General features: G+C 47.6%; 1 protein-coding gene across 1 annotated transcript; it reads left to right on the top strand.

Moving 5' to 3' along the window:
* The first annotated feature begins 1112 nt into the window (after positions 1-1112).
* LOC135552312 (regulator of G-protein signaling 9-binding protein-like) lies at positions 1113-1853 on the top strand. Its single transcript, XM_064983868.1, has one exon. It carries the CDS (start codon positions 1113-1115, stop codon positions 1851-1853), a length of 741 nt encoding a protein of 246 aa, XP_064839940.1.
* Positions 1854-11914: the final 10061 nt, after the last annotated feature.

Below are 11914 nucleotides of genomic sequence, written 5' to 3'. Positions count from 1 at the left end.
CACTCCCATATAGCGAAAAGGCTACAATTTGTGAAACAGTTAATATCTCAGCGTCCTCTTCATCTGTGAGCATCACTTTAATAAAGGCATCCACTAACACCACATACAGTAGTCTAGGGAGGGAGGGGGCTGTGTGTGTGTGAGAATAACTAACCAATCACAATACGTATCCATTGGAGATGTTTTCTCACTAACCAATCAGTGGATCTCTCGGCTTCTCTACTCTGTCAATGTTCCAGAATGCCTCCATCTGAAAGCTCCGGTCTTGTTCTGCATGTGACCAGGCGCTTATGGTATTTAAAACAGCACCGTCGACAGACACCGTGCCGAAGTGGACAGCTCCCGTTCAGATGAAGGAAAAAAAGCCACACGATACTTAGACAACCAACCAACCATCGATCTAGTCACAGTTTGATTTGGTTCGTCCAGCGGGACGGGTCTGTCTCTCACGGTGAGCTGACATTTAACAGCGTTTGTTTTGTATAATCATCACCATCCAGATGTGCATCTAAGAAGACGGCCACGGCATTAATGGACTTTCCGTTATTCTTTTGTTGCGAGCCGACGCTGCCGGAGTTGTTCTGTCTGGATACTGCGGAGTTGTTCTGAGGTTTAATAGGAAACACCTGTAGCTGAATCTGCTACACAGTCTCTAATATATTGGACTATTATTACCCACAAACAAACAGAAATGTTTTGATACACATGTATTTTCTGCAGGCAGGAGGGCTGGTCTCTCTGACGCCGTCGGCCATCTAATCTCCAATGCAAAAGAGCGAAGGTAAAGCCATTTACTGGTCCATTAATATCTAAGCTTCTCTCTCGGCTCTCTGTGCTGCTCGCAGACAGGAACATGGATAGAGAGGAATTCGCCGTGACAAGAGCTTTGACTGGATTTGTGTGGATGGTGTTCTCTTGTCCAAACTAAAAAATAAAATAAAAAGACAGTGGAATCGAGCTCAACAAGCGACCACGGTGCGTCTGGGGGTTCGCGATCACCATCCTTTTTTTGTTGTTGTTGCGCACCGCTTTTTAAAAAATTAATTGAATGCATTTTTAATGTAGCCGGGAGAGATCAGAGGTGGGGCTTTTATTTGAAATAAAAACCAACCATGGGGGGCACAGATGAGTGTAAAACCATGTTGGATGCTCTGAACAAAGTCACAGCGTGCTACAGGCACCTGGTCATCGCGCTGGGCAGCACATCGGACTCTCAGAACCTGCGCGAAGAACTCAAGAAGACCCGGAAGAAAGCCCAGGAGCTTGCGGTGGCCAACCGGAATAAACTAACCGAGTTGCTCAAAGACAAGACCACCAGCAAGGACGACCGGGCTGAGTATGAGAGGCTATGGGTGCTGTTCACCAGCAGCATGGAGCTACTGGAAGTGGACATGAAGCGGAGCTTGGAGATCGGGCAGGAGTTCCCCCTCAAGGTGCCCACCAGACATCTCATCCAGACGGGCATGACCGGCAGCACCACCACGGTGGCCGCCAGGGCCATGTCTGTGCAGAACATGAAGTACGATGCGGACAGCAACATCGACACTGCCGACCTGAAGGAGCTCCAGGCTGAGATCACCCAGGTGGGCCAGATGATGGAGGAGATGGAGATGAAGGTGCAGGTGGCTCCGTGGGCCGTGGAGGCCAAGCAGGAGGCCGGCGCCGAGCTCAAATCCACCCTGAGCGTCGGGAACTCCTCCGTGGGCGTCATTTCCATCTGTGAAGAGGAGCCCAAGGATGAGATAGATGAAGGAGGTGACAATAACGGAATGATCACATGCATCGCTGGGTTCATATTCGTTGCTATTGTAGTAATCGCCGGGATTCTAGGATACTTCGTAATCGGTGGATAGGACGCTTAGTATTGGACGTTTTGAGCCAGCCTGGGAATACTTCACAGATAAACAGCGGGAGCAGCTCAGAGACAGATACAGCCCGGGATGGACACTAGGCAGATTATATGCCCAGAGAAACAGCTCTGTTGTTGAGGAGAGAGAGACCAGCGCGAGGAGCTGTCCAGGCGCTGAAAACTGTTATGTCTGCATCCCAATTGGCACCGATTCCCCATATAGTCCTCTACTTTAGACCAGAGTCACTATAAGGCGTTATTCCCCATATAGTCCTCTACTTTAGACCAGAGTCACTATAAGGCGTTATTCCACATATAGTCCTCTACTTTAGACCAGAGTCACTATAAGGCGTTATTCCCCATATAGTCCTCTACTTTAGACCAGAGTCACTATAAGGCGTTATTCCACATATAGTCCTCTACTTTAGACCAGAGTCACTATAAGGCGTTATTCCACATATAGTCCTCTACTTTAGACCAGAGTAACTGCAACATTTTATCTCAGCCTCACAATAATAATAATAACAATAATAATTTATTCAGCTTCTATAGAGTTTTTCATTCTAAAAAATTATCTCAAAGTGCTTGAAAAGAAAACAACTAACCAAGCATCAAATAAAATCTATATCCCTTATCGCTAGATAACAGAGGGCTGGACTACCACAACTAATATATATCCCCTATAGCAGATAACAGAGGGCTGGACTACCACAACTAATATATAGCCCTTAGAGCAGATAAGAGAGGTCTGGACTACCACAACTAATATATAACCCTTATAGCAGATAACAGAGGGCTGGACTACCACAACTAATATATAGCCCTTATAGCAGATAACAGAGGGCTGGACTACCACAACTAATATATAGCCCTTAGAGCAGATAACAGAGGGCTGGACTACCACAACTAATATATAGCCCTTATAGCAGATAAGAGGGCTGGACTACCACAACTAATATATAGCCCTTAGACCAGATAACAGAGGGCTGGACTACCACAACTAATATATAGCCCTTAGAGCAGATAACAGAGGGCTGGACTACCACAACTGTCAGCTAGAGTTGTACGTTTTGGGTATTTCAAGCCTACAACATATGGAACGACAGTCAAGTGGGATCCATATAGCTGGAGCAGAGGGAGGGTTTTGTCTACAGGGGGTAGATGAGTAGGTCCTCCTCATAGCTGGAGCAGAGGGACGGTTTTGTCAACAGTGGGTAGATGAGTAGGTCCTCCTCATAGCTGGAGCAGAGGGAGGGTTTTGTCTACAGGGGGTAGATGAGTAGGTCCTCCTCATAGCTGGAGCAGAGGGAGGGTTTTGTCAACAGGGGGTAGATGAGTAGGTCCTCCATATAGCTGGAGCAGAGGGAGGGTTTTGTCAACAGGGGGTAGATGAGTAGGTCCTCCAGTGGCAGGCAGGTAGCACTGTTCACCCGCCTCGCAGTCCCAGCTGTCTGACTGCCTTGTACCAGATGACGTTCATTACTATGTTCCCACTAACTCAATGATGTCAGCCAGCACAAATCTTCAGAGGAATCCTCAGACTGGGCATTGCATTCATCCCTGCCAGCTCCCTGCCAGCTCCCTGCCAGCTCCCTGCCAGCTCCCTGCCAGCTCCCTGCCAGCTCCCTGCCAGCTTGCAGTCCTCCTCAGGGGTCAGGACACCATAAAAACAAGCCAACAATATGGTGGGGTATTCAAACCAAAACACACTAGCTAACTAGCTTGCTAGCATTGTTAACTAGCTATGTTAAAATAACTGATTTTCCATCATATTCACAGGTAGGAAACACATTGATTTTACCCAGACTTAGTCTATACCCATTGAGCTATTCAAAACCAAAAATCAAATCAAAATATTCAAACAAAAAAAAACAAATAAAATTGATTAAATATTAACTAAATGTACTAGGCGACCTCATAGCGCCATGGCAACATGTGTAGAATGGCAGGGAATTTGCTCTCTGCCTCATGGCAACAAAAATACATCCTTGCTCGAACCGTGCAGGTGGTCCCACCAAACTGCCCTTTACCATTGACCAGAGCCCTATAGGGCCCTGGTCTAAAGTAGTGCACTATATAGGGAATAGGGTGCCATAGGGCTCTGGTATAAAGTAGTGCACTATATAGGGAATAGGGCTCTGGTCTATAGTAGTACCACTATATAGGGAATAGGGCTCTGGTCTAAAGTAGTACCACTATATAGGGAATAGGGCTCTGGTCTATAGTAGAACCACTATATAGGGAATAGGGCTCTGGTCTAAAGTAGTGCACTATATAGGGAATAGGGTTCCATAGGGCTCTGGTCTAAAGTAGTGCACTATATAGGGAATAGGGTTCCATAGGGCTCTGGTCTAAAGTAGTGCACTATATAGGGGATAGGGTGCCATTTGGGATGTATTCCTATGGGACACATCCATGTAAGGAACTACTCGGCCTCGTAGAGCCTTTCTGAATGTATTCAGCATCTTTATGAGAAATTGCACTAGATATATTTTTAGAAGTACGAGATGTTAGGTCTAGAAAGGGAGGCAGAGCGTGTTGGGCTCCACATGATCACACAGGCAGGTCTAAGTATCATCCTACACAGAGAATGCCCATTAGTAGGGTCTAGGCTAGGGAGAGGAAATGTGTGTCCACGATGTGAAAGAGAACACATCTACTGGTTTAACACTGTTGCTATTGGAATTTCACATATATATTTTCAACGTCAGTTTCATGTTCATTTTTATCCATCATCCCTCCCTCCATAATATACCAAATGCCTGTTCCCTTTCCATTACCAAGGCCTGGAGCAGTGTTTATTTTAATGCATTCATTGCAGGAGTTTGCATACTGGATTGGTTTGTAAATATTGTGTTGCTGTTTCAAATAGAGTACATTCTATGAAGTCTTGTTTATTATAATAAACATGTCAAAGACATTGTCTATGAAAATCTCATGAATCTTCTTTGTTAAAGAGAAGCACTTCTCAGCTGCTATTAACACTTTAAATCTACTGTTTGATATAACCTTATTGGTGCTAGTTACCCCGGCTGTTACCCCAGCTGTTACCCCAGCTGTTACCCCAGCTGTTACCCCAGCTGTTACCCCAGCTGTTACCCCAGCTGTTACCCCGGCTGTTACCCCAGCTGTTACCCCAGCTGTTACCCCAGCTGTTACCCCAGCTGTTACCCCAGCTGTTACCATGGCTGTTTCCCCGGCTGTTACCCCAGCTGTTACCCCGGCTGTTACCATGGCTGTTACCCCGGCTGTTACCCCAGCTGTTACCCCAGCTGTTACCCAGGCTGTTACCCCAGCTGTTACCCCCGCTGTTACCCCCGGCCGCTACCCGGCCGCTTACCCCCGCCGCTACCCCGGCCGCTACCCCGGCTGTTACCCCTGCTGTTACCCCAGCTGTTACCCCAGCTGTTACCCCAGCTGTTACCCCTGCTGTTACCCCAGCTGTTACCCCAGCTGTTACCCCAGCTGTTACCCCAGCTGTTACCATGGCTGTTTCCCCGGCTGTTACCCCAGCTGTTACCCCGGCTGTTACCATGGCTGTTACCCCGGCTGTTACCCCAGCTGTTACCCCAGCTGATACCATGGCTGTTACCCCGGCTGTTACCCCGGCTGTTACCCCGGCTGTTACCCCGGCTGTTACCCCAGCTGTTACCCCAGCTGTTACCCCAGCTGTTACCCCTGCTGTTACCCCTGCTGTTACCCCTGCTGTTACCCCGGCCGTTACCCCTGCTGTTACCCCAGCTGTTACCCCTGCTGTTACCCCGGCCGTTACCCCTGCTGTTACCCCGGCTGTTACCCCGGCCGTTACCCCGGCCGTTACCCCGGCTGTTACCCCAGCTGTTACCCCAGCTGTTACCCCAGCTGTTACCCCAGCTGTTACCCCGGCTGTTACCCCGGCTGTTACCCCGGCTGTTACCCCAGCTGTTACCCCAGCTGTTACCCCAGCTGTTACCCCAGCTGTTACCCCTGCTGTTACCCCTGCTGTTACCCCTGCTGTTACCCCGGCCGTTACCCCTGCTGTTACCCCGGCTGTTACCCCTGCTGTTACCCCAGCTGTTACCCCCGGCCTGTTACCCCGGCTGTTACCCCGGCTGTTACCCCGGCTGTTACCCCGGCTGTTACCCCAGCTGTTACCCCTGGCTGTTACCCCTGCTGTTACCCCTGCTGTTACCCCAGCTGGCCTATAGAGGGTGTATTAGGAGTAGACATTCAGTTCATATCCTGTCTGGAGGCAGCATCCTCAAGGTCTTTATCTTTCAAAGCCACCGTGACACAAACAGTGTGATTTAAAAGGTAATTGGGTTGCAGAGGTCTCAGGATGCTTTGGCTCTCCTAATGGGATTAGGGAGTAAGAATGGCAATGTGCACGTTGATGCTTACTGACTGGTGGCCTGCTTCGACAATTCATCTCTCTCTCTCTCTCTCTCTCTCTCTCTCTCTCTCTCTCTCTCTCTCTCTCTCTCTCTCTCTCTCTCTCTCTCTCTCTCTCTCTCTCTCTCTCTCTCTCTCTCTCTCTCTCTCTCTCTCTCTCTCTCTCTCTCTCTCTCTCTCTCTCTCTCTCTCTCTCTCTCTCTCTCTCTCTCTCTCTCTCTCTCTCTCTCTCTCTCTCTCTCTCTCTCTCTCTCTCTCTCTCTCTCTCTCTCTCTCTCTCTCTCTCTCTCTGTGCTGGTTGACTGGAAGAGTTGAGCTTTAGGTGGGAAGACCTCAAACAGGATGAAGGGAAAGTGAGGTTAGAAGATTAGTGAGACAGAGAGAAGGAGAGAGGGAGAAAGAGAGGGAGAGCATGTGAGATGTTGAGCAGGTATTCAGATGTGGAGTAGAGAGCAGAGACCAAATGCCAGGTTTATCAGCCTCTTAGACTGTTAGTCTATCAGCCTCTCAGAGTACTAGTCTATCAGCCTCTCAGAGTACTAGTCTATCAGCCTCTCAGAGTACTAGTCTATCAGCCTCTCAGAGTACTAGTCTATCAGTCTCTCAGAGTACTAGTCTATCAGCCTCTCAGAGTACTAGTCTATCAGCCTCTCAGAGTACTAGTCTATCAGCCTCTCAGAGTGCTAGTCTATCAGCCTCTCAGAGTACTAGTCTATCAGCCTCTCAGAGTACTAGTCTATCAGCCTCTCAGAGTACTAGTCTATCAGCCTCTCAGAGTACTAGTCTATCAGCCTCTCAGAGTACTAGTCTATCAGCCTCTCAGAGTACTAGTCTATCAGCCTCTCAGAGTACTAGTCTATCAGCCTCTCAGAGTACTAGTCTATCAGCCTCTCAGAGTACTAGTCTATCAGCCTCTCAGAGTACTAGTCTATCAGCCTCTCAGAGTACTAGTCTATCAGCCTCTCAGAGTACTAGTCTATCAGCCTCTCAGAGTACTAGTCTATCAGCCTCTCAGAGTACTAGTCTATCAGCCTCTCAGAGTACTAGTCTATCAGCCTCTCAGAGTACTAGTCTGTCAGCCTCTCAGAGTACTAGTCTATCAGCCTCTCAGAGTGTTAGTCTGTCAGCCTCTCAGAGTACTAGTCTATCAGAGTACTAGTCTATCAGCCTCTCAGAGTACTAGTCTATCAGCCTCTCAGAGTACTAGTCTATCAGCCTCTCAGAGTACTAGTCTATCAGCCTCTCAGAGTGTTAGCCTATCAGCCTCTCAGAGTACTAGTCTATCAGAGGACTAGTCTATCAGCCTCTCAGACTGTTAGTCTATCAGCCTCTCAGAGTACTAGTCTATCAGCCTCTCAGAGTACTAGTCTATCAGCCTCTCAGAGTACTAGTCTATCAGCCTCTCAGAGTACTAGTCTATCAGCCTCTCAGAGTACTAGTCTATCAGCCTCTCAGAGTGTTAGCCTATCAGCCTCTCAGAGTACTAGTCTATCAGCCTCTCAGAGTACTAGTCTATCAGCCTCTCAGACTGTTAGTCTATCAGCCTCTCAGAGTACTAGTCTATCAGCCTCTCAGAGTGTTAGTCTATCAGCTTCTCAGAGTACTAGTCTATCAGCCTCTCAGAGTACTAGTCTATCAGCCTCTCAGAGTACTAGTCTATCAGCCTCTCAGAGTACTAGTCTATCAGCCTCTCAGAGTACTAGTCTATCAGAGTACTAGTCTATCAGCCTCTCAGAGTACTAGTCTATCAGAGTACTAGTCTATCAGCCTCTCAGAGTACTAGTCTATCAGCCTCTCAGAGTACTAGTCTATCAGCCTCTCAGAGTGTTAGTCTATCAGCCTCTCAGAGTACTAGTCTATCAGCCTCTCAGAGTACTAGTCTATCAGCCTCTCAGAGTACTAGTCTATCAGCCTCTCAGAGTACTAGTCTATCAGCCTCTCAGAGTACTAGTCTATCAGCCTCTCAGAGTACTAGTCTATCAGAGAGTACTAGTCTATCAGCCTCTCAGAGTGTTAGTCTATCAGCCTCTCAGAGTACTAGTCTATCAGCCTCTCAGAGTACTAGTCTATCAGCCTCTCAGAGTACTAGTCTATCAGCCTCTCAGAGTACTAGTCTATCAGCCTCTCAGAGTACTAGTCTATCAGCCTCTCAGAGTACTAGTCTATCAGAGTACTAGTCTATCAGCCTCTCAGAGTGTTAGTCTATCAGCCTCTCAGAGTACTAGTCTATCAGCCTCTCAGAGTGTTAGTCTATCAGCCTCTCAGAGTACTAGTCTATCAGCCTCTCAGAGTACTAGTCTATCAGCCTCTCAGAGTACTAGTCTATCAGCCTCTCAGAGTACTAGTCTATCAGCCTCTCAGAGTGTTAGTCTATCAGCCTCTCAGAGTACTAGTCTATCAGCCTCTCAGAGTACTAGTCTATCAGCCTCTCAGAGTGTTAGTCTATCAGCCTCTCAGAGTACTAGTCTATCAGCCTCTCAGAGTACTAGTCTATCAGCCTCTCAGAGTACTAGTCTATCAGCCTCTCAGAGTGTTAGTCTATCAGCCTCTCAGAGTACTAGTCTATCAGCCTCTCAGAGTACTAGTCTATCAGCCTCTCAGAGTACTAGTCTATCAGCCTCTCAGAGTACTAGTCTATCAGCCTCTCAGAGTACTAGTCTATCAGCCTCTCAGAGTACTAGTCTATCAGCCTCTCAGAGTACTAGTCTATCAGCCTCTCAGAGTACTAGTCTATCAGCCTCTCAGAGTACTAGTCTATCAGCCTCTCATAGTACTAGTCTATCAGCCTCTCAGAGTACTAGTCTATCAGCCTCTCAGAGTACTAGTCCACTTGTGTTCAGGTCAGTAACTGATGTTGGTCATTGCTCCACCATTATATTTTTTGTACTTTTGCCATTTGGGTATTGAACATGTGGATGCAAATGGCACCCTATTCCCTATATAGTGCACTACTTTAAAGGGCCCTGGTCAAAGGTAATGCACTATGTAGGGAATAAGGTGCCATAGGGTTTTGGTCTAAAGTAGTGCACTATATAGGGATTAGGGTGCCATAGGGCTCTGGTCTAAAGTAGTGCACTATATAGGGATTAGGGTGCCATAGGGCTCTGGTCTAAAGTAGTGCACTATATAGGGATTAGGGTTCCATATGGCTCTGGTCTAAAGTAGTGCACTATATTGGGAATGGGGTGCCATTTGAAACCCGGCCCATGTCTGGGCTACTGCCTCTCTAAGTGGTCTCATGATGGCCCCTTCCTGTTGAAGATGTGGACAGAAAGACATCCAGTGGCATTGAAAGGCCACTCAGCATTCCGGTGATCTATTGACCCTGAGCAGGAGGTATAGAGAGGATTTATAAAGAGGCATTGAAAGGCCACTCAGCATTCCGGTGATCTATTATATCTGGATAAGAGCGCCAAATGACTTAAATGTAAATGTAATGTAAATGTAGTACTTAACCCCTGTCTTCTAACCTATAACCCCTAACCTTTATCCTCTAGTCCTTAACCCCTGTCTTCTAACCTATAACCCCTAACCTTTATCCTCTAGTCCTTAACCCCTGTCTTCTAACCTATAACCCCTAACCTTTATCCTCTAGTCCTTAACCCCTGTCTTCTAACCTATAACCCCTAACCTTTATCCTCTAGTCCTTAACCCCTGTCTTCTAACCTATAACCCCTAACCTTTATCCTCTAGTCCTTAACCCCTGTCCTCTAACCTATAACCCCTAACCTTTATCCTCTAGTCCTTAACCCCTGTCTTCTAACCTATAACCCCTAACCTTTATCCTCTAGTCCTTAACCCCTGTCCTCTAACCTATAACCCCTAACCTTTATCCTCTAGTCCTTAACCCTTGTCCTCTAACCCCTAACCTTTATCCTCTAGTCCTTAACCCTTGTCCTCTAACCCCTAACCTTTATCCTCTAGTCCTTAACCCCTGTTTTCTAACCTATAACCCCTAACCTTTATCCTCTAGTCCTTAACCATTGTCCTCTAGGCACATGTAGAGCTGAAGATACTGGATAGGTCTCAGTATGAGGAGGTCTCAGTATGAGGAGGTCTTAGTATGAGGAGGTCTCAGTACGAGGAGGTCTCAGTACGAGGAGGTCTCAGTACGAAGAGGTCTCAGTACGAGGAGGTCTCAGTACGAGGAGGTCTCAGTACGAAGAGGTCTCAGTACGAAGAGGTCTCAGTACGAGGAGGTCTCAGTACGAGGAGGTCTCAGTACGAAGAGGTCTTAGTATGTGGAGGTCTCAGTATGTGGAGGTCTCAGTACGAAGAGGTCTCAGTACGAAGAGGTCTTAGTATGTGGAGGTCTCAGTATGTGGAGGTCTCAGTACGAAGAGGTCTCAGTACGAGGAGGTCTCAGTACGAAGAGGTCTCAGTACGAGGAGGTCTCAGTACGAGGAGGTCTCAGTACGAAGAGGTCTCAGTACGAAGAGGTCTCAGTACGAGGAGGTCTCAGTACGAGGAGGTCTCAGTACGAGGAGGTCTCAGTACGACGAGGTCTCAGTACGAGGAGGTCTCAGTACGAAGAGGTCTTAGTATGTGGAGGTCTCAGTATGTGGAGGTCTCAGTACGAAGAGGTCTCAGTACGAGGAGGTCTCAGTACGAAGAGGTCTCAGTACGAGGAGGTCTCAGTACGAGGAGGTCTCAGTACGAAGAGGTCTCAGTACGAAGAGGTCTCAGTACGAGGAGGTCTCAGTACGAGGAGGTCTCAGTACGACGAGGTCTCAGTACGAGGAGGTCTCAGTACGAGGAGGTCTCAGTATGAGTAGGTCTCAGTATGAGGAGGTCTCAGTATGAGGTGGTCTCAGTACGAGGAGGTCTCAGTATGAGGTCTTTAGCCTCATGCTCATGTTGTCCCTGTCTAGAAACAACCCTTAACCTCTGACCCCAAACCCCTAACCTCCTAAGCACATGGATATTACAAAGGATTGGATGGGTACAGTATAAGCAGTATGATGATAGTCTATCAGAGGGAAAGGTGGAGACAGCCCCATAATGCAGTATGATGATAGTCTATCAGAGAGAAAGGTGGAGACAGCCCCATAATGCAGTATGATGATAGTCTATCAGAGGGAAAGGTGGAGACAGCCCCATAATGCAGTATGATGATAGTCTATCAGAGGGAAAGGTGGAGACAGCCCCATAATGCAGTATGATGATAGTCTATCAGAGGGAAAGGTGGAGACAGCCCCATAATGCAGTGTGATGATAGTCTATCAGAGGGAAAGGTGGAGACAGCCCCATAATGCAGTGTGATGATAGTCTATCAGAGGGAAAGGTGGAGACAGCCCCATAATGCAGTGTGATGATAGTCTATCAGAGGGAAAGGTGGAGACAGCCCCATAATGCAGTATGATGATAGTCTATCAGAGGGAAAGGTGGAGACAGCCCCATAATGCAGTATGATGATAGTCTATCAGAGGGAAAGGTGGAGACAGCCCCATAATGCAGTATGATGATAGTCTATCAGAGGGAAAGGTGGAGACAGCCCCATAATGCAGTGTGATGATAGTCTATCAGAGGGAAAGGTGATGAGACAGCCCCATAATGCAGTATGATGATAGTCTATCAGAGGGAAAGGTGGAGACAGCCCCATAATGCAGTATGATGATAGTCTATCAGAGGGAAAGGTGGAGACAGCCCCATAATGCAGTATGATGATAGTCTATCAGAGGGAAAGGTGGAGAC

The sequence above is a fragment of the Oncorhynchus masou genome, chromosome 2 (genome assembly GCF_036934945.1).
Source record: "Oncorhynchus masou masou isolate Uvic2021 chromosome 2, UVic_Omas_1.1, whole genome shotgun sequence".
Lineage (NCBI taxonomy): Eukaryota > Metazoa > Chordata > Actinopteri > Salmoniformes > Salmonidae > Oncorhynchus > Oncorhynchus masou.
This window is presented reverse-complemented; position numbering and strand designations above follow the sequence as displayed.